This window comes from Xenopus laevis, chromosome 1L (genome assembly GCF_017654675.1).
Source record: "Xenopus laevis strain J_2021 chromosome 1L, Xenopus_laevis_v10.1, whole genome shotgun sequence".
Taxonomy (NCBI): Eukaryota; Metazoa; Chordata; class Amphibia; order Anura; family Pipidae; genus Xenopus; species Xenopus laevis.
The window spans coordinates 32,427,069-32,451,051 of NC_054371.1; the positions used below are offsets into that span (position 1 = coordinate 32,427,069).

The 23,983-nt window shown below is 39.7% G+C and overlaps 1 protein-coding gene across 2 annotated transcripts in view; it reads right to left on the reverse strand.

The window, feature by feature from the left end:
* Nucleotides 1-23,983, reverse strand: part of ppargc1a.L (PPARG coactivator 1 alpha L homeolog) — a 65,806-nt gene that overhangs the window by 20,041 nt on the left and 21,782 nt on the right. Inside the window, exons 3-7 of one of the 2 annotated variants that reach the window (XM_018228937.2) lie at nucleotides 10,535-10,729; nucleotides 7,748-7,870; nucleotides 5,562-5,763; nucleotides 3,849-3,894; nucleotides 3,666-3,739 (exon numbers count right to left, since the gene is read on the reverse strand). In XM_018228937.2, the coding sequence (XP_018084426.1) occupies nucleotides 3,666-3,739; nucleotides 3,849-3,894; nucleotides 5,562-5,763; nucleotides 7,748-7,870; nucleotides 10,535-10,729 (640 nt within the window). Of the gene's footprint in view, nucleotides 1-3,665; nucleotides 3,740-3,848; nucleotides 3,895-5,561; nucleotides 5,764-7,747; nucleotides 7,871-10,473; nucleotides 10,730-23,983 lie in introns of those variants that run through there. The other variant, XM_018228942.2, reaches the window with a different exon arrangement.

Sequence of the window (23,983 nt, forward strand, 5' to 3'; positions counted from 1 at the left end):
AAGCAGCTTTATATTTTACCAGAAAGAAAACGAACCACCAACATCCTAATAGGCCCCGTTCAACTAATCCGCAAAACATGAGCCTGGAAATAACATCCTCCAGCCCAACTCATTTAAAAGCGCTTTAGGGTCTATTTGACATTTGTAAATCCATGTTTCAAAGAAAAAGTCAAAGTTTTGCTGAAAATGCAAGTTGGTAAAAAAAAAAAAAAAAAAAAGCAACTAGAGGGAATTATTTTAGAAATCACAAGTTTCTGGTTTTTAATTCAACTGCCCAATGTAATTGAGTTTAAACATCACTTGGAAGGCTCATTTACCTGGTGCCAAGTCTGGCTAGCAGCATTATATGTGCCACTCATTCTTGTTTAGGGCAAAGAATGCCTTCTTTTGGATAAAAAATTCCCCAGTGACTTATTTAAAAGGACAAGTTAACCCCCAAATCACAATATTGACTTTGTTATATTAGAAGCAACGATTCTGTAATCACCACAAAGATCTAGGGTGCCTAATTTTCCCCTCTTATAATTAAGTTCTGGGTGCCAACTTAACTGCCCCTCCACCTATTGGTTCACATGCATGCCTGGATCAGAACATGCGTGAAAAGAAGTTGAAGCCCAGGCGAAGTAAACTACTAGAGCTTAATTAAAGGAATAATGTTGTTAAAATACTGGATCTATATTTAATCTCTTTTTCCCCACATTGTGGAACTTATTCCTGGACTGGATTTGACGGATTCTCCACATTGTTTGAATACTGAAACTACATGTAATTTGAGTATTCAAATTTCAGGAAAATCCCAAGATGGCTTATGTATGTTGAACAACATTCAACATTTCAGCTGAACACTCCGAAAAGTGCCAGGATTCTGTCAAATGCCAAAGTGAACATTGGATTCAGTGTGCAAAATAGCAAGCCGCTGCTTACTGTATATGTCCTTGGGGCACTAATGATATTTAAGATGAAGTAGTGTGTCAGTGAACACTTTGTTTTTATGTCTTTATTTAATGTTAAAAATGCATTGTCAGCAAATTTTACAAAGTTTTCATACCTTGGTGGAACATTACCTTAAAAATAACAAACCAGCATGTGTAAATTCTTTAAAAACAAAACATACTCCTCCAAGAAAGGCTTCTATCTAGTTGATCTATAGAGGGCCTGTTTGCTTACTGGTGTTTAAATAAGCTGGTAATGAGTGACAGTTTAGAGAAGGCAGCTGAATGCTATCTCTAAATATTTCTGTAATCTTATCACCAGCACATTATAATAATGGTTGGGTTGCCTTGTTACAAGCGTGAATAAAGAAATGTTCCAACATAAGAATGAAGTTAGTATTCATAAAGTGAAATAACAGACGGAGCGACTTGGATATACAAAGTCATTGAATATGCCACGATAGGCACCCAAGACTCCCTCTTATGGGGGAATGTAATTAAAGTTGGTAACGGAAAAAATATTTGCAATGCGAAAAGTTATGTCTTTGTGCAAACAAATTTTCCTTTGGGTGAATTTAATAAAGCTTTTGCGAACCCGGAAGCTGTTTAGCAACCACTTCCGACAGTGGAAGAAGGTTTGGGAATTTTATAGTTTGCGCCACTGCACAGTGAATGTAATAAAACTTCTTACTGAAAAAGTCATGTTTGCTCCAAACTATTGTGACACCTTTATGCACTTCTTAAAATTGGGCAATGCACAATTAAAATGTGCAATGTAATAGTTTAAGGAAGAATATTACATTGCTAAATTCGACTTATTATTCTTATTTGTGCTAATCGTTTTACTCTTTGTGACTTTTATTACATTTCCCCATTAGTCTACTCTGCAACTTCAAAGATAAATCAAAATCAATAGGGAATCTTCATTTCAGATACAAAACAATCTGCTGTATAGAAGCTCTACAGCCTCGGCTGGCCAATCCACATCCTGCCTTCAACACTCAAGTGCCTGAGTTGGTTAAACCTGTGGGTTTGGGCAGCCAATCACAACCTACAAATTTAAGACCAGTTCCATGTAATGTCCTCCAGTAGAGGTGTTCCATTCTGCAGAGTCTTGCCCAATCTAGGTAACCTTGAATTTAGGAAAATCAAGCAGGTCTTATAACATATCCCTTAAACCTAAGATCAGGTCACACTGGAGGCCCTTGTTGTTGGTTGGTTGGCTGTGGTCTACCTACACAGACCAATATAATTCTGGGCCATCCACATATGTTTTACCCAGCCTGAACCATATCTCTCAAAAACTACCAACAGTTGACTATCAATAGTTATCAGCAAGCAAAGATGAAAGGTATGTTTTCGAAACATAAACATATATACGTTATGACATATTGCTATGAGATCTGTATTTTAGATTTTGTATTCCTGTAATACTTGAAAAAAAAAAACAAAAAACAAGACCCCAAATACAACAACACTATTAAACTATGAACTATATACATTCCACGACAACACAAGGTTCAGAATAATAATGGTCGACAGAACAAATAAACTGCAAACTAATTAGCTCTGTTTCCAAAACAAAAAAACGAAATAATTCAGGGAAAGCAGGTCCTTCAAGACTTCCCCACAGCATCCATCTCACACTACTTGTAACACATTCCAACCAGACGTGAACTGTGTAACTATGTCCCCCGGCAGCCTGTTCCTCTGGCTCTACAACCAGCATTTTTTAGCCTCACAGCTATGGTTCACGGAGAAAACACGCCCACAATATTACACAGCGAATATCAAACACAGCGCACACTAAATAGGGAGAAGATACTGAAAATAAAACCAGACCTCTGTTTTAATAGTTGGTGCTGAGCGGTTTTGTTGTGCTGCTGCAGATAAAAGGGGTGATATATTGGCCACTTCCAAAATAAACTGCTTGGTGTTTGGTGGCTGTAAAACAGTCCCTGAAGAATTTTATGTTACGGATATATATGATTACACAGAAAAGTACAGAGTAGGGTTGTTAAGTGTGTGGACCTGCTGCTGTCTGGCAGAGGCTTTTGGGACATCCCAGCTACCAAGCTCTTAATATTACGTATATGCTTTCAGATATAATATAATATATCTATATTGTAGCCATTGTGCCTTCAAATTCTTATTGTAGCAACGCAACTGTTATTACAGTACTGTTTTGTGGACACCGACAAGGATCATACACCATCTTTAATTACGTGTTACAGTCATGTGTATAACACAGCATGCCAAAGGGCAAGCAGCCAACATGCCTGGATGTAATCCCTCACCACAGGGAGAAAATGGGTTCCAGAGAACATCTGCAGGGATATGAAACCACTACGGTACTGTTTAGTTAAATGTATTGTTTTATTATTTATTATACCTGAAGCTGCTGTTGAGCCCTATTTAATACATTCTCCCTGTTCTGCCTACCTGCCCCCCCTTTCGATGACCTGTAATGGAAAGAGCAAGTAAATGTCTTCATATGGCAGTTGAGGTTACATTGCATGCTGGCCCTTAGTAATCTACCTTTAGTCACGGTATGGTTGGTCCAAGGCTGAGCATTCACAAGGCAAATATTGAGTTGTGGTTAATTATCCTGTAAATGAGCCCAACATAATTCTAGGTTCACAGAGCCAGTTTCATTAGTTAATCACTTGTAATAATAAACAAAGAAATCATCAGATTTGAAACCAATTAAACCCAGGGTGTAACTGTGCTCACCTGCAGTTCCAGAGAGCTCCATACATAAGGCTCGTTCAATAGTCTTGCTCTCAAATGGGGAACTCTTGGGGTCACTGGAAGACAGCGCATATTTATAAAAACAAGCTGAAATGGAGCTATTGTAGCCAAGACAGGAAGCCACCCATCCCATTCAAGTGTATGAGGCCAATGATTAACACTTACTTTGGTGACTCGGGCGTCAAGGGAAGCGACAAACTCGTTGACCTGGCTGCGAAGTAAATAAGAAACCCAAATTAAACGCTGGGCACATACTATTAGATAATAGTGAGCTTCCAGAGAACTGTAAAAATACACCAAATGATCAGAAATTGTGCCTATGAAAATGTAGCAACATAAATCGAGTCCCTCTATTATATACTGTAATATCATGTATATTCATTCACAAGCCATGAAATATTTGATTAAGAGAGATGACTAGGAACGCTCCAAAGAGATCATACAGGATAATCCTGCATTCATAGACACAAGTCATTTCCCACCGACAATCCCCCTGCTGCTGTTTTTAAAGGTAAAGGTAACTCTCGACTGCTTCTTCCCATAATGAAAGAAAATGTCAGTCTAAGCAACTTTCCAAAGTACGTTCATTACTATTTTCAAAATGACTTGTAAATGTCGAGCAGTATAGGTTTATCCCTTTCAGACTCTTTAATCAATGTAGCAGTTGTTAATTAGGAGGCTTTTGCTACATTGTTTTTAAAGAGTCATAACCAGCAGTGCAGAGAACAGAAATAGCTGGACAGATATTGCCTTCAAAATGACGGAATTAATCATGAGTTTGTATAACAGATGAAAACATTCCATATATTATTACTTATTTAAAGGAGAAGGAAAGCTACAACAGTGCACCATAGGTTAGCCACAACAGTGCAAGCTATAACACTATATTTATTCTGTAGAATGCTTTACCATACCCGAGTAAGCAGCTCTAGAAGCTCCCTCTGTTTGTTTTGGATAGCAGCTGCCATATTAGCTTGCTGTGACATCATTTCCTGCCTGAGTCTTTCCCTGCTCACTCATAGCTCTGAGCTCAGATTACAGCAGAGGGGGGGGGGGGGAGAGGAGCAAACTGAGCATGCTCAAGCCCTAGAGGTTTAAGCTGAAAACAGGAAGTCTGATACAGAAGCCCATGTATACACAATAGAAGGAAAGAAATGCTGTGTTTCTTTTGACAGAGGACTCAGAGCAGCATTACTTTGAGGGTTTACTGGTGTATTTATATACATCTTTCTGATAAAGCTTACTTAGTTTTAGCCTTTCCTTCTCCTTTAAGAGCAAACACCCAATTTTGCAATCAGGAAACGCGGCGATTATTAATGACCGCCATATTGTTTTCCTTGGGAGGGAAAGAAGCAAACCATGACATGAGGATACGGTGTTCCAGAAAAGATGCTTTGTCACTGAACTGGACAAACAATTCATTTCTATATATGAAGGCTTTTGTTATAAGAGGACAGCAATAAGGAATAGTACATAATGTGTTTTTTGTCGAGATTCCTGACATTTTAGCACATTTGCCTGAGGATAAGAGAGCACGTGATGCAGTATATACACACACACACCTCACTGTTTAATAATATAGCATTCCAGTAACGCTAGATTGGACTGTGTACACTAGCGGATGCTTATCTCTGCGGATTAGAAGTACAGAGAGTAACATGCTCTGCTTTATTCTGTGCAATGAAAACTATGTTAAAAGGCATCTTTTCCTTGTGTAGTTCTGCCTAACCAATGGTATAGATACAGTAAGTACGCAATGTTCCAGCTTTTTTAAAAAAATGTTTTTAGCATCCATAAATATTTTAAAGGGGAAATATAATCTCAGAAGCATCAACTGCATAAATAAAGGCCAGTGGCTAGGTGGCAATTCCAAACTACCTTGATAATGTGGCTGAGGCTGTAAGTACGGCTTCTTTTTGCTGCTGCATTTGTCAAGCCTGTTGTTTCTGCTCTCTGTCGATTTGGTCTGAGGAGGGTCGTCATTTGAAGTCAGGTACTTAAGGAGCTCTGAGCAAGGACGCCGTGGTGGCTTTTGCGAGTGACAAATGGCCTTCGGTTTATTGCTCCATGAATTCTCGGTCTTAAAAACCAAAAAAGGAGTAGAGAGGAGAGAAAAAAAAAAATCATAAAAGTTAGTGGGCTGAGCCTTCCCCAAATGAATAAAGCGAAGAGATGGATTTCTCTGGTTGCTGTGCCCTCTATATAACAGAGCTTGGGCTATGATCTGTGAATAATTGTTTGCGCAACATGGAAAGAGAAAATCGCATTTCAGACTCCCAGATGCCATTTCCGCAGACTTGGATTTTCTTTTTTTTTTTTTTTTATTTCTCTGGCACCTTTTTTTTATTCTCAACAACATGTAATCATCTTGTCTTTTACAGTTCCCTTAAAATAAAGGCAACGATTTAAATAAGATATTGCTTATTGTTACTTTGCTCTACAAAGCCACATTTCTCTGCTCTCCTAATGGCCCTTAAATGGTTTGTTCTCACTTCATTTAGATGAAAAGGGAAAACACTGCAGGAAAACAAGTTTCTCCAAATTCTTTGTGTCTATAATAGGGTCTGAGGCAGCTATAAAGTAGGCAACAATGCCTAAGGTAACAACCATGCTTACAACTGCCACCAGTTAACAGTACAGGTATTGGATCAGTTATCCGGAAACCCGTTATCCAGATAGCTCTGAATTATGTAGAGGCCATCTCCCATAGACTCCATTTAATATAAATAATCCAAGTTCTTAGTAATGATTTCCTTTTTCTCTGTAATAATAAAACAGTAGCTCGTACTTGATCCCAACAGAGATATAATTAATCCTTGTTGGAAGCAAAACCAGCCTATTGGATTTATTTAATGTCATATCATGATTTTCTAGTAGACTTACGGTATGAAGATCCAAATTACGGAAAGAGCTGTTATCCTGAAAACTCCAGGTCCCGAGCATTCTGGATAACAGGTCCCATACCTGTACTAATGCTCTTATTAGAACAAAGCTAATAAAAGTTTATTTGTCAGCCTTACCCAATATGGCCACCCAAGTGCTGGGACAAATTGGATTATAACAGGGGCATATGCAGATCCATTGGAAGAGGACCATATCAATAAGCCACTGCAGGCCATGCCCAAGGGAATTTTTTTAACCTGATCAATATCTGGAGAATCCTCAATCAGGAAGGCCTCAGTTTAGCCCCATACAAAGGCCAATAAGCTACGCACTTGCTCAGGAGTGGGGAAGTAGAATACTGCTTTTAGTCAGCTTTAGACATGGATTTGGTCACCCACAGGCTGGGCCAAATTGGGTTTATCCAGTTGTTGTCTCTGGGCCAACAATCAGATCATCTATTGGGGCCTACTGAGACCTTTCAGACCAGTGGACCAATGTGATCCTTCTCAGATGGGATTTCAAACCAAAATGATATCTGGATGAATTTAAGTTGAGCAGGCCCATACACAGGCAGATAAGCTGCTGATTAAGTCAGAAGGGGCCTTAAATCTTCTAGTTTATGGGCATCTTATATTATTGTAACTCTAGCTAAGAGATGGCTTCATGGGGAAAGCCCTTTGCACTTGTTTCTAAGAGGCCATTTGGAGGTCATATGTCATTTGGTAATCTTATTTTTTCAACTTAAAAGTACACCTTTAACAAGTCCTGAAGCTAAAGCAAAAACAACATGTAAAGCACTGTAAATAGCAGCAATAAAACACGCGTTTCTAGTAGTTACTGTCTATTTTGCAAAGATATATGGTTCATACTGCTTTCCTAATTACTGCACACTCTTTGTGAAAATGCCTTCGATTATTGTCCCATTAAGGAGATTCTCCACTGAAAACATAACATTTTTTGGACTAAAGGCCATAGAAGACTATGGGAGGCAACACGGTGGTTCAGGTCATTTCTACACTGGCAGAAAGTCTGAATGGGGACATTAGCCTGTCTGTATAATGGCAACTGCACACATTCATAGATGATTCAGTATTCACAATCTGCAAACAAACCCAAACCCAAGCAGCAGCCCAGTAAAATAAATATAATATATAAGCACAGTGCCAAGTTAAAGTTTGTACCTTAACAACCGAAGAATTAGTTCTGATCCTCTGACTGGGGCTGGCATGGTTCTGCGTAGTGAATCCAATGCATTCATTGTAAATCAGCTGAGCGTTAGCTGGGGCCAGTAACAGCTTCTTGAGCTAGGAACATAGAAAGAGCAAAGACAAAAGTTACACATAAGTGAGGAGTGCAATGGTTCGGCCAATATACTGCATAGCAGGTTTAAAGGGATTGTTTACTTTCGAGCTAACTTTTAGTATGACGTAGAGAGTGAAATTGGTTTTCATTTATTATTATTTGTGGTTTTTGAGTTATTTAGCTTTATATTCAGCAGCTCTTCATGTTGCATTTTAAGCAACCTGGTAGCTAGGGTCCAAATTACCCTAGCAACCATTCATTCATTTGAATAAGAGACTGGGATATGAATTATAGAGGCCTAAATAGAAACATGAGTAATAAAAAGTGGGGATGCACCGAATCCAGGATTCAGTTTGGGATTCGGACAGAATTTGACCTTTTTCAGCAGGATTCGGATTCGGCCAAATCCTTCTGCCCGGCCTAACAGAATCCGAATCCTAATTTGCATATGGGGAGGGAAATCGCGTGACTTTTTGTCACTAAACAAGTAAAAAAGGTTTTCTCCTTCCCACCCCTAAATTGCATATGCAAATTAGGATTCCGATTCGGTTCGGTATTCGGCCGAATCTTTAACAAAGGATCCGGGGGTTCGGCCGAATCCAAAATAGTGGATTCGGTGCATCCCTAATAAAAAGATAGCAATAACAATACATTTGTAGCCTTACAGAGCATTTGTTTTTTTAAAATGGGGCCAGCGACACCCATTTGAAAGCTGGAAAGAATCAGAAGAAGGCAAGTAATTCAAAAACTGTTAAAAAAAAAAAAAAAAAAGACCAATTGAAAAGTTGCTTAGAACTGGCCATTCTATGACACACTAAAATAACTTAAAGGCGAACCACCCCTTTAAAGTAAGCATTATTTGGAATACAATTAAAGTCACAAGGTTTTTACCAGTAACCGACAGCAATTAATCAGGTGGTAGGTAGGTTACTAGACCTGGTGAGACTTCAGTTACATTAACCCTTTATAGAAGTGTGCGGACATATCTGCTACACAAATCTAGAAGTAGTTTTCCACTTAAACATTCTAGTGAGATGTCATTTCTTAGTGTGCACAGAACGTTCCTTTTCTTCCTAAAATGGAAGATGCCGTTGTGCTAGCCTCAATGGCTACTCTTCGTAGAGCTCCACCCGAGTACTCATGAATAGATCTTTGCTTCCGTTGCTTTATTTCATATAAACAACTTGAAATGTTTTGAACACACCAATCAATAAACCCCACTTGTATATTACTTATTGTTTTAAGAATAAAATTATAACGAAGCTGGTTTTCTTTTGCTCTGAACAAATAGGTATCCCAACAGAAAGAAAGCAAAGGAATACTCACAGAGTAGTTAATATCTAGATATAGCAATTATCGATTCAGGGCCACTCCTACTGGACCTTACAATAAAATTGTAATCACAAAAGGATGTGACACACAACAAAAATAATGTTATAGTCGCTTGTAAAACGTATAGCATATTTATTTAGACATGTGAGAAAGCCTAATGTGTTTCGTACCTGCATGGGAGGCCTAACGCACTTTGTGCAACTCAACTATATTTTTTAAAAGCGACTACAACCTTATTTTTTGAATGTGTCCTTTCATTCTATTGTTACAACTTTATTGTGACAACTTTAAGGGCAGAGACACACGGGAAGATTCAGGGATTAAGTCACCTCTTCTTCAGGTGACTTATCTACCCGAAAAGCCTTCCCGCCGGCTAGAATCTAAATCGACTTCGAAAAAACAAACGCTCTGAGTGCCATCCCGCCGGAGATTTAGATTCTAGCTGTCGTGGAAGACTTTTATCTCCCCAAATCTTCCCCTGTGTCTCTGCCCTAAACTGGTATAGGTAATAAACCTCTACCCTTCCTATTATTATTATTATTGGGGCTTACAATAATATGTGCACAGCCCCCTGTGGAGTTCTGCCTCATCACAAAGCACAAACACGCACCCACAGCACATTCACATGTCTGAAAACCTTAGGAGAAACTGATCAATATCTGCGGGAGCAAGCAATACAGCACTCGTCTTTAAATAGATGGAAGGGATATCGGATAGGAGTCCGGTAATCCATTCCTACCCCATTTTAAATATTTAAATAGGAGTTCATAAATAAGTCTTTTCATGTACAGGAGAAGCCAATGGACACTCCACTATATTATGTGCTAAAGGGCCACTAAACCTAAAATTGAAGTTGATCCGATCACAATAGTTTATATAGAAGAATAGATTACTCCAAAACTTTGACAGCAGTTTAATATTCAGTGTACAATGTATCTTTGTTAAATTGCTGTGTGGTATTGCCGAGGGATTGCCTTGGCATGATGAATAAAAACCTTATATTTCCATGGACATATTCCTCTTTCCCTATTGTTTACCCTCTAGTAGACGAACAGGGCATGGAAAACGTTGCAAAGCTTGTACCAGCAACCAATCAGAAAGTATTATCAATGGCTACCCCCCCCATGATCAAATGTAACTCTGATCTCTTGTAACTTTTATGCATTTATTTATGAAAGTCACTAAATTCCCTTTTTAAGAACATTCTCACGATATATTTCTTATGCTTTCTTCCTAAAGGTAAAGTCCAAACCTTATTGGGACTACATCATACCCATGCAGCGGGTAGCCAGAAGCACATCCAATTCCTTTTAAACAGTAGGAAGGGTTCTTACTAGTGACGGCTCTTCTGCCTCCTGAGTTGGAGGGGTGCCGTCAGGCATAGATGAAAGGCTGGGATCATGTTCATTGGTCACATCTCCATCTGTCAGTGCATCAAATGAAGGCAATCCATCCTCATCCACAGGGAGACTGTCCAATGTCTCGGTAAGAACTGCTAGCAAATTCTCTTCATTCTCCTCATCTATCTTCTAGAAAGGGGACAAAAGGTGTCATTAATACCATTAAATGTTATCTGTTTACATACAGCAACATGTCACCAGGATGGAATTTGCACAGGTTTGCAGTTTTGCTTGGCAAACAGTGGTATATTGAGTAATACTTACACTTATTAAATATAACATTACACAGGTCAGTTATGGACTTTATTCCTATGTCTAAGAAATGCCTTGTACAAATGTAATTGACTGGTAGGGTCAAACAAGTTCCAGTCTGGACCTTGGCAGAGAAACCGGAATGGCAGATGGCCAATAAAATAAAAATCAGCAGACAAAGCTGGTGACACACAGGCAAATCTTTCCAGAGAATTAATTTATTTGCAGCTAAAGTGTTGGACCATTATTAAGTTCAAACAAAACATTTTGGATGATCAAACCTTGGTGCTTCCATACAACACTTTGTCAGCAAAAAAGAAAAAAACAGCATGGGGCCACCTTTGGTTCAAGATTTGTGGGGTGATAAGGCTGTTGTGGTCAGATTGCATATTATCTGATTGTTCCCAATGGCCATATTAAAAATTTGTTTCTATAGTTACTTCAGGATTCTTCATGCAGAACAACCTAGTCTTATATGTTTTAGTAAAAAAATTCTAAATTTCTTAGAAGGTCAAATATTGACTATACCCATGTGTTTATAGTATATCAAAGAAATCTGTGGAGTCCTCCAGCAGTTTAGGGTCCATATATAGCCCCTGAAGGGCCACATGTGGTCAGTTAACCTCCAGGTTGGAAGTACAGATGATGACCAATCCTACTGATGGATAAGATGCATCTTCTCTAGCCTGGAACAGTATTCACCATGTGTGTTTCTTCTCCTATTGACTTTTATAATTTTTTAAACACTGTGCCTATTACCCCAAATCATTAACCCTGAGAAGCAGACTCACTGGATCTGACCCACATTCAGGAAGGAATATACATCAATGACCAAGCTTGGGCAACTCCACAGTAAGCCTATATATCAAGTTGTGACACAGAACATGTGCACAAGGACAGTGAGGAGGAAGGTTGGCTTTGAAGTTCAGTAAATACTACAAAAAGATACTGACGTACCAATCAAATGCCGCTCGTAGTTTTGTGTTTGCTTTTACATCACGTTATTGCAAACATTATTCAAATTAGATAATTTTTTTTTCAAGATAAACCAATTTACAGGAACTGTTTTTAAGAGTAGGTCAATGGCACAAGTAGTATATCTAAACCATTGACGGAACAGCCAATTATCACCCTGAAAATAAAAAGCTACAACAAATATGAGGTGGTCATTTGTTGAATAAGGAACTAATTTCTCAGCAGCAGAGAGATCTAATTGCCAGCAGGGCTCTTTGTGTCAACAAGAGCCTTTCAAACAGATGCCATACATTACAATGGCATGGTGCCACCGCTACAGCTGTGCCACTCATACAGCGAGCACTTATTTTACCAAGCCTTAAAAGTCTAACAGTTCCCATTTTTACTCAACAGCTTGCTCATTCTGGATTTCTCACAGAGAACATGAAGAATGGCGAGAGGCAGGCATTCATCTTGTATCATTTAAAGTATTGCGAAGTCACAAGTGTGACAGTCTTCTAATTCATCCACAACAAAGACATTCTGTGGAGCTGGGTAAGAGCCCTGAAAACACACACAAACTTGAGTGTGACACTAGTTATTGTGGGATACTCTATAAGACCACCTATTTACTGCTGGCAGCAGACTGTGGGCCAATTTGCAGCCATTCAATAGCTGCAGTGCAACAACAACTCAAAGACTAAAGGATGGATAAGTGTAGTTATATTTAATACAATTAACAGGACCCTAAGCCAAATACCATTACAGATTACTCTTGCATATTTTAAAAACTGATGAAATATCTAAGACGGTATCCCACTGACCCTTTTTGGAGCAACTTCTAGGGTAAAACCAGTAGCAGTTCCTCTAGAGGCTCCAATTTGGCTCCATATTTTTACATTAAGGAAATGAAAATGTAATATTGGTCATTAGCCTTTTCTGTAGAACTGAAAACTGGCAGTCAGCTCCGAATGACATATCCGTGGGCACTAGTCTTCAAGCAGACTCAATTAGTTTTGTACAACTTTCAACAATCAAACACCCAAGAGAAGTCGGCGCATGTTACAAAGACAACTCTGCTAAACAATTAATGTCACGTTATATTATTGCCTGTGTCCCAATTTACATGGCAAATAAATCAACGTCATTGTAAATGAAGCAAACGTGCCTACTTACACAGGTCTGTTCAGAACTGACATGGCAGCCCAAGCCATTACTTTGGCAAAAATGATTCCGCAAGGTAACCTCTAGGTTTCTTTGATTCTGCTATTATTTCTAATTATCCCAAATTGCTATTTATTCAGAAGCAAATCTTGTTGCTGCAAACGAACTAGTGCACATTTGTTACAGAGATCGTCTACCCATCAATGTGGGGGAAGAACACAGAGTTAATTATGAATAATCAGTTCCAAATAAATTAAAATACAATATATATTGTAGTTTGATGTGTACAGGATAAAGGCCTCCAACTAAATCATTGTACATTACACATTCATGCTTGGGCCAAACACTAGCATAGAGTGAATCTGGAACTTGACTTGGGTCAGCTACAATGGTTAAGCAGAAATCTCCACCTTTAGCCCTTTCTACAATTACAGTATCTGTTGCAGATCCATGGTGTGGACTTCTGGATAATGGATAACAAATTGAGCATTTTTATAGGAAATAAAAATTACATTTAAATCATCTGTCTCTACCAGACTCTAGATAAATGATTGTTGGGTTGTCGGGCCAAAGACCGCATTAAGATGCATTTTTAAACCTGTCTGATCAATATCTGCCCATATATTGGTCAGGTAGTATGCCTGTCTGAGTGACCCATACATGGGCAGTTAAGCTGCCAGAACAAACTGAAGGAGCCGAATTGGCAAATTTATCCTTAAGGATAAATTTGGAGAGGTTCCAAGGGGACCCAGGCCAAAATGTTGTATCAAACAGTTCAAGTAGAATTCTAGTATGGTTAAAAGGGTATACAATAATTTCATGTCTATAATAGAGTTCCTTATCCGACCTACACGTATGGGAAACCTCTTTAGCACAGAAACCTAAGAGAATACAAACCATCTGCAGCATCAGAAAGCACCTCTCTCTATAATATACCTAACGATAAATACTATACATCTGCCACTGCCCATAACGTCTAATCTGGTATCGCAGTTCAAAGGAAATGCTTGGCCCATGCATTATTTATAAGAGCACAGCATTAAGGACATTTCCAGTAACCCTAAAACATTGAACAAGGAGAAAGGCAGAGTTCCGAGGCATCTCAGTTTACTCACTGCTCCATCTCACTTTACTCTGTGCAGTCGTTTCATCACAGACACATCAGTCACAGGAGTAGAACCCTTGAGTGACCCTTCAGGCTCATATATGGGTGTATACCTGATCCATTCCTCATGTGTATCTAGGGCACGCAGAATGCAAAACAAGTAGGTCTAAGGGTGGATTTACATTATGAGGTTCTGAATGGAAGGGAGGTAATGTTTTTAAGGGGGAAGTTCTCTTTTACATTCATTTTTGTATGTCATAAATGAACCTATTCTATGCAACCTTGCAATTATATCCAATGTCTAAAGGAAGCAAATGGGGTGATACCTTGCAATTTGCCACCCTTGTGATTAGTGCCTATAGTGATTTGATGCCAGTGCTTACTATGCACAAAAGTCAGGACCAGAGGATTGACAACAATGGGGTTCTATACCCCAGAAAACATTTCTAGACAAGTCTTGCAGAAAAGCCATTAGATGAGCCGTACAAATGAAGACTTACACCCATCCTATATAATAGTGATCCCATCAAGTATCTGGGTATTGGCTATACTGAAGGTCTCGTTCCAAGTGGAAATTAATTTGAGGTCAAACAAAATGAATTTTAAACTGGTTGTAAATTCAGTTTTGTATCTTGGAATGGTGGCAGCCAATAATCGATTCCACTCTCCTAACCATGGTCAAAACACGTACCGCACTGCCGTCATACATATGCAATTGTGGCCTCCAGCATTCACCTGCTTCGAAATCCCAAAAAAACTATTAAATTTTGTGTAGACCATGTAAAACAACTCAGCAATAAAATAATCAATGTTTACGTGGCGCCAATAATGGATACTACTTTGCAATTAATCAAATATATCTACGGAGCCGGGGAGGGCAATACAATGCTCTGCTGCCCCGAATCACTGAAGATAAAAGAATGAGGTACCTGATGTACAAAAGCCACTTGTTAGTCTCGTGATTATCTTTATTCCTTCCATAGCTGTATTTTTCAGGCACATTTCGAGTTTTCTTTTCATATGTATTTCCACCAGTGCCTACAGTCACCATTCAAAGCAATTAGAACACATGTTGACAAGGCATTCGTCTGGTGTGCTATGAGCCTAAAGCTGGATACACATGGGCAGAGAGCCAATCTGGCCCATGTATGGGTAAACATATACAGCGATTGGCCAAACAAGGTCTGAAGCTGCTGTCTGGTCCCTTTACCCTGGAGCCTACTGAATGACTATACCTAGTGCAGTGCAAATCAACATGTTTAATGCATAACCAGTCCCACTTTAACTTTATTTCTAGGATACCTGAATAGTGTCACTGGTACTGCCAACTATTGACAACCTAAAATGTTGCCTCACTGCCTAACCTGTAGTCTGTCCGTTATCATAAGGTAAGAATATAGCATAATGAGTTTGCAATGGAAGGACACAATTTAGACCAATAAATAGCTCAGTAGAGTTTGGTACATAGAAATGGGAATCATAAAAATGACTATATGATATCGGCCTACACAAGCAACCTGGCAGTTTCAGCCTATATTTAGAAATGTCAGTCTACAGAGAAGGTATATATCAGTATGTTATTCCATCAACGATTAATGTATATTATATTTTTCCACTCACACACGAATATACCATTTACCTCCATTAGGGCTATATGCATAAACTGTTTAACAATTAATGTGGAAGCTTCTAAACATCTAACATAGAACCGTGAAACAAAGCCCAACTTAAATGAAGGCAATTTTATCACTCTAAAGGGGAAAAAGCAATGGCAGTCCTAGGAGTAAATATATTGTTGCCATGAATAACAAATACCAGAGGAAAGAGTTTTAACTGAATTGGACAGGTTTGGCTTCCCACTCCCCCCCACCTTCCTCCTCACAGATTGCTCGGCTTTCAAGAGCTTTATGGTGTCAAGGATTTGCATTCACTAATACCTCCACAGGCCCGGCCATGGCATACAAGTCTCAGGGATGAATGATGAGACAGGGCCTCCTATAAAGCTGTTCCTTAGGGACTGAGCCATAAAAACAAGAGCCAGTGGGAGCAGGAGTGAAATATAGATGAGGCCAGATGATGTTATTGACGTATAGATGAATAACAGGAGTTATGCATTTAGGTCTCAGGTACTCCCTGCCAGGCAGATGGTTCATCAAATCAGCCGATGGTAAAGCCACACACTTGGGGCAGGTCTTATTTTTTTTTTAAATGTTTTATTTATTTCCAGAGCAAGTTCAACATCCAATGTAATACAAAAATACACATCAATAAAAGCAATATTGTTGAAACCCATTGCACTGAAAACTCGTTTTCATTTTTACAATCTCAATAATACCCTGGGAAAACAATCACATACGGGAAAGAGAGGTACCCGGGAAACAGGAAAGAAGAGAAGAAAAGAAAAGAAGAAACAAGAGGCCCTAGATAGGGAGAGAGAAAAGGGAAGAGTCATACCATTACATTGCTATACAAAGGACCTGTACCAATTCAAGTATACCCCTAAACAGCGAAGGCACTCAGCAATAACAAATAGTTCAATCGTTCCATATTAAGATGACTCCATGAGCCAGTCAAGCAAGGGTTGAGAGACATCCTGTTGCCTATTAGAGTAGGATTCGTTTTGCAGGATCCAAAGTGTCCAGACTGCATTGAATTTGGCCGGACATCCCCTAGCAAAATACACTTGTTCCAGAATCGGCAAAGCCTGTTCCACCAAAGTAATCCAGAGGGCAAGGGAGGGTGGGAATTCCTCCTTCCATTTAATGGCAATAGCTTTCTTGGCATAGAAGAGCAAAAAGGTAAGCAGTATGGTTTCTGTACGGGAAGTAGTAGTATCCGATAGGAAATTTAACAAAAGAACAGAAGGATGAATCTCGATTGGGAGTGCCATTAGATGAGAAATATAGGTGGCGATCTCCGACCAGAATCCTTGGATGGAAGGGCAACTCCAGACCAGATGGAAAAAGTCCGCATTGGAACCTTTACACCGGTTACATTTATCAGGAAAGGTAGGGTTAATCCTGTGAAGGACATGTGGAGTATAGTAGACTCTGTGAACATACTTAAATTGTATGAGCCTGTCCCTGGCTCTGATTAACGGTTGGATAGAATCAGATAAAATAACCTCCCATTGCTCCTGCGTCAGATCAGGAATATTTGTAACCCACTTTTGATACAGTTCCAGCCTAGGAGGGTTACCTCTGGGTCTAAGGCAAGCATAAATGGTAGAGAGAGGTTTATGCAGATTTTCCTTACGTATGACTTTTTCAAGTGGAGAGAGTTCAATATGGAGATCAATTGATTGAAATTGTTGAGCCAGAGCATGTCGCACTTGAAAGTATCTAAATAACATACTATTAGGGATCTTAAAATTGTCCTTAAGCTGTTGGAAGGATAATAAATGGTTATCGGCATACAGATCACCAATACATTTTATACCAAAGTGTGCCCAAATCTGGGGGTCTGGAACAGAAGCTAAATGCTGTAGGTTAGGATTATACCAGAGAGGAGTATATGGAGAAAAAACCGGGATGGGCCTCCTTAGTCTATGGGAACCTTTCTGCCAGGCTTTCACAGTATTATGGATCATTGGAGTAGGATAAGCCAGACCCGGGGGCCTACGATATATCAAGTGTCTAAGCCCTTCCAACGATCCAATCAAATGCGCTTCCAACAATGTAACAGGGTCTTCCGGAGTTGGATCTAGCCAACGAATTACAGTCGTTAATTGCGAGGCTAAGAAATACCCATACATGTCAGGCGCAGCCAAGCCGCCCTCGTCCAGTGGAGAGGTCAGGACCTTATATGCAACCCTAGTAGGGCCCGGGGACCAATAGAGTCTGGTCAAGTGACTTTGTAATTGTTTGAAAAATTGCATGGGAATCCAAATTGGAGACTGGCGGAAAAGGTAGAGAAATTTAGGCAGAAACTTCATTTTAAAAAGATTAATTCTACCGATTAAAGATAGTGGAAGTCGAAGCCATTTATCAATAGTTGTGATGAGATGGGACATTAGGGGGTCTAAGTTGAGCTCTACGAATTTAACTAACTGTGGATGAATGTGAATGCCCAAATACTTAATTGCTTCTACGCGGACCAAAAGGGAGTGAGGGATCCATGTTAAGTAAAGCCTGGGGGTCTAATGCCATGATGGATGATTTCGTCCAATTAATTTTCAACCCGGAATACTCAGTATGGAGGTTAATTAACTCCAGAGCCTTATGAAGTGAAGGGCCTGCATCATTTAAATAAAGGAGAGTGTCATCCGCAAATAATGAAATTTTTTCTCTAAGTTTCCCTATCTCAAACCCCCGAATCTCAGGTGTTGCCCTAATCAAACATGCCAGAGGTTCCATAGCTAGCGCGAAAAGGCTTGGCGACAAGGGACAACCCTGTCGGGTACCTCTAGCTAGAATAAAGGGAGGTGAAAGTTCTAGGTTCGAAAGGATACTGGCGTTGGGCTGGTTATACAGAGCTTTAATCCAAGATATAAAGGTTTTACGGAACCCAAATGTTTGTAAGGTCTGCCACAGATATTCCCATTCCACCGAGTCGAATGCCTTCTCGTTATCCAAGAAGGCAATGGCTCTGGTACCCTGATTTGTGTGTGGGATTATAAGATTGGTATATAGCCTACGGAGATTTAATTCTGCCGCTTTATGAGGGATGAAGCCTACTTGGTCAGGGGCTACTAGAGAGGAGATCACAAAGTTTAGTCGCCGCGCCAATACTTTGGCTAAAATTTTAGCGTCCGAATTAATTAGGGAGATAGGCCTATAAGAGGAGTGCAGCTGGGGGTTCTTTCCCGGTTTTAATAGTAGTACTATTATGGCATCACGAAATGATAGAGGGAGAGATTCAGAATGGGAAGATAAATTGAAAAGTTCCGTAAGTACTGGGGCTAGCTGTTTAGTATACATATGATACCAGAGGTTCGGTATGCCATCTGGCCCAGGGGTTTTACCATGCGGTAGAGCCGCAATAGCTTCAACCACCTCCTGTTCTTGTATAGGAGTATCCAATAGGGCTCTATGTTCCAATGAGAGGGTAGGCAAAGCTAGATTTTGTAAATAAAAAGCTATGTCAGAGGACTTCTTCTTAAGTTTAGAGGAATATAAATGTTGATAGTATTCTGCTAAACTACAATTAATATCTAAGGGGTTGGTGATGACCTCGTTATCATTTCGCAGGAGGGTATGGATGGCTGGCTTACTGCAATCCTCCCTTGCCAATAGGGCAAGGAGCTTGCCATTCTTATCCCCCTGTTGGGGCAGGTCTTATTTATGCGTCAGGTCATGAAGGCTAATATTGAAGTAGGCAAGGAAGAGAGACATTGTTATTGGGCATTGGTATTAAACAATTTGGATACATGATAACAATGAAGCAAGTAATTATATAAAACAGAGCTCAAAGGGTATTATTTTCCTTTAGCTAAAATAAATAGTCTTTTATGTGATGTATTATCTTATGGCTTGGGATGCGTCTGTTTGTTAAAGCCGCAGCACCAAAGGCAGTAAAGATGGCAGACTAACAGTTGTCTATTAGGGCTCATTTACAAACATAGGTGTAATCTGCACCACCATCGTTACCCACACCAGTCAAGGAGACCTTTGCCATGTGACATTAGTCAAAAACTTTAATGGTAATGAGGCATGGCCAGCAAATGAGGAAAGCTTTACCAATGTGTTTAAAGTATGGGCCTCCTACAATGTTATAGTGCGAACAGATTTTTCATCTCTAACAAAGGTAATATCCTGACCCCTAATTCCGCACACTGTTCATGTCCTTTTTTGTTAAAAGTCAATTGGTGATTAGATTTAACTTGTGTAAACCTCATATCTGCCGTGTCCTTGACTCTAGGACCCAATATTGAACAAAAGAAATATCCCAGAGCAAACGATCACAATGCCGACTACATTAGCAAACCCACGATAAGATACTGCTGGAGCCACACTGCCTTGGTTGGAGGCCCAAAATGAAAAAATGTATGGTAATTTAAACCGTGGAATCCTTAGAAATGGAGTCAATTTGATTCAGTACCAAAAGGTCACTCTTTTCAATTTCTACTCCATGCCGAGAACAATACAGGGAGAGCACCTGAAAGCAAAATGATCTGATCAGTCGCCAGACCTTAACATTTACTGACTGCGGAGAGTAATTTGCTGATTAGTAAATAAATGCATTACCTGTAGCCATGATAGCGAATACTGGTCTGGGATCGCGGAGATGTTTTAACGACAAAAGAACTTGACTTTGCAGAAGTCTAAAGGTTAATTTGTTTTAATCCCATTAACCGATTTGTGCAATAAACAGTTTGGTAGCAATTTATAAGCATTATTGGAACCACTTCTTAAGGGTGCTTCCATGCGGGAATTGTGTTTTTCCACCTGAGTAATCTCCAGCTTGGTGGGTGGCAACATGCTAAAAACTACCCCCATAAAACTAAATGGCAATCATCAAGATCCTGCTGGTGCAATCTCCAGTAAAACGATTATCACTGGAATGAGCGATAATCGCCTGACTTGCATTTGCACCTGCAGGGGCCCAGCCATTATGATTTAGTTCAATGGAGGAGCCAGTGACCTAAGAGATGGGAAATATGCTGGGGGTTATATAAATAATGAATAATAATTGTGGTTAAAACATTGTTCATCATATGCTGATCATAGTGTATAGTGTTGACTTTCCCTATTTAACATACAGAATTCCCACAACCACCAATCATCAGAAATTTCTTGACATAAGGTGATACTGGTTGGGGGGGGGTGCAATAATGTTTCTAACATGTCTTCAGTAATTTAAAGGGAGAATTGAACCTGAAACATAAGACATTGTATCTGAAAACTTTTATTCTCCTTTTTACTGGTGGAGCTTACAATCTAAGCTACCTATTTTATTCACATACAATATAGTTAGCTTTATCAAGTGATGATTAACCTGCCTGTATGTTTTAGAGTGGGGACCCAATGTTTTTTACTGTGAGCCACATACAATCGTAAAAATAGTTGGGGAACAACACAAGCATATATAAAGTTCCTGGGAGGAAACCAAAAAAGGGCTATAATTGGCTATTTGGTAGCCCCTATGAGGATTGTCAGCCTACAGGAGGCTCTGTTTGGCAGTGCATGGTTTTTATGCAACCAATACTTGCCTCCAAGTCAGGAATTCAGAAAAGGGACCTACTTGGAGGCCAAACATGTTCCTTTCAAGCCACTCGGGGTGAACATGGAAGAAACCCACAGTCATGGGAAAACACACAAACGCCTTGTAAATAGGGCCCTTGCTGAAATCAAACGTGGAACTCCATGGCTGCGGGGCAGCAATTCTAACCACTGTGCCAAGGTGGGACCAAATATATCTGTAGAGAATTTCTATTATGCATTTAGATATTGCAATTGTATTATGAGTCATGCTTTCTTGAGAACTGGGTTTAGTTCTCCTTTAACAAATCTTAACTCATTATGCAATTAAGGCTCATTGACAACTCTACTCTAACAGCTACCGATTTGTTGCAGTTAGGGTTTAAAAAAAATAAATTAAATTCTATGCAACAATGTTCCAGCCAGTTGCAAATCCCAGCAGCCAGTGACGAAAGAAATGTGTGACTCATTGACAGCAGACGTGTGCCAAGGAATATTATGACACTAGAATTTGCAGATTATTTATTATTGGCTCATTTAAGCTTTTTCTTTGAGTGCTTACAGGCTTAGTGTGTAAGGCTGGGGCGGAAGGGATGCCTTGGTGAAAGACTATTAGTGCAGCTTTACCCTCTGCCTATAAATAGCAGCCACTAGAGAATAATCTTAAATACTACAAAACTTGTTCAGCCCAGAGGATGCAGATAAGTGTCATACGTTTCCATTTTTGGTCATCGCTGTGCTTTATATAGTTCTGATTCACACAGCTATTTTTTCCCTTTATCTTCTTTAAATGTCCACCTTTTTTTCTGGTAGATTTGGGAGTCATTCTTGGGGGGGGGCGATTTGCTCAATTTTCTTCAAATAGAACTGCATAGCATAGGGGAATAGAAGCATAGTATAGTGTATGAAGGGTCTTTTTATTTTCTCCTTTTAAATCATTTAAAAAAAAAAGCAAACACAGCCTAAGGCTATTATAAAATGTGCTGCTTCATTGTGAGGACATTTCTTGGCAATGAAATACTCGGGAAGCTATCCCAGCTATTGTCTATTGGAAACCCAGCTGGTAGGATACATGGGAGTGTAAAATGGAATTAAAGATGTGTATTTCTGTCCAGATCCACAAACAAGGGGGATCTTTACTTCAGTGACTGATATGAACATTCATCCTGCAGACCAACAATAAGTTTAGGTCCAGCAGAGGTTTATGGCTTGTGGACCATACATGTAGCCCTCATCCAGGGGACAACTTTCCATAGACTGATAGACATTTGAGAAAGACTCAATTAGCAGTGTGTGTTGGGGTTTTTTTTGGGCAGCGATCAACTTTCAAGGAGAAGCTACCTGTTGCACTACTACTCTTTGCTGCTGATTGAACAGACCCATGCGCCCTAGTGCTAACTGATCACGTTTCCACCAATAAGACATGAAATATTGAAGGAATATGAGCACGGGGGTTCATTTTACCTTCAGTTAGTAGGGTTTCCTCTTGCAAAAGGGTATCCTTTCAGATACATTCAGCCTACTGGTAGCTTTAAATGCTTGACCCACAAACACTCCATCTGTTGTGAACTTCAACCTCAACATTCCCTAAAAGCTTTGAAATTGTAGTTTGAAACAGTGACACATACAGTATATGCCTGTAGTAACCAGGGCTGTATTAATAGCTTATACTGTCCAAGGCCTTATAAATAAATATAATGGTGCCCTATTAATGTTATTTGTGAGAAATATTCAATCTAAAACGTTTCTCTTGCGCCGTCTAGCTCTTTAGATTCCTCCCTCAATGATCCAAACCCTTAAGGTTTTTCTGATACGCCTTACAAATCATTAAAGTGCAATACAAGTGTTACAAAGCTGCTTCTAGTACCGGTCCCCTTTAAAGAAAGAGCAGACAAAGATTAGTCACAAAGCCTGCCGATTCGTGTATTCGTCTACAATGCAAATCCACGCTTCTGCGGGTTAGGAACACAGGCCCGTCCTCTCAGTTATGTAACATAAAGCAGTCAGAAGCTGGAGTTCCATTTCACTAATCCTGTTCCCTTTGCTTCACCTCCCAAAGATCTTTTAAGCACCGCTTTACATTCCAGCAGCACGAGAGGCAGGGACAGGATTCTTCTCCACCTCTCACAAATGGCTCAATAAATTACCGGCCTGCCTGGGACTGCCACAAATGCTCTCACAAGCATGCGATATAAAGAGTATTTTTAGTCTTGAAGGAAATGTTATTGACAAATGCAATAATATATGGATTCACACAGCCCCTTCCCATAAGGCACTAGACATCCTAATTACCAAAACAAACCGCACTGCATCTTCCAATTGGCCGAGGAGAAGATATATTTAGAAAGAAGAAATACAAGTATTAACCCCTTCTCCATAGACACACTTACAAAATCTGTATATTTGAAGTTAACCAATGCAGTCAGGGGGAAAACATACAAAATAATTTTTGGCGTCTTGGCTCAAATTGAACATAGAGCCCCAGCACAATACTGCCCATTGCTTTACACCTGGTATCAGCTCTGTAGACCTTTTAATGCTCTACTGGTTGGTTGAGCCATGAGAATATTGTAAGGTCAATGGCACCCAGGTCACTTTGACCACCACTAACATCCGGTGGAAACCAGCACTGGTCAAATCACCCATCAGCCTGACGCTACTTGTGGAATAGACAGATGGCATGAAAAATGATTGTTACTGTCATAGAACTAGTGCTATGCATTTAATAACACAACCGATGCAGAGGGAGAACTTCACCCATGCTACTAC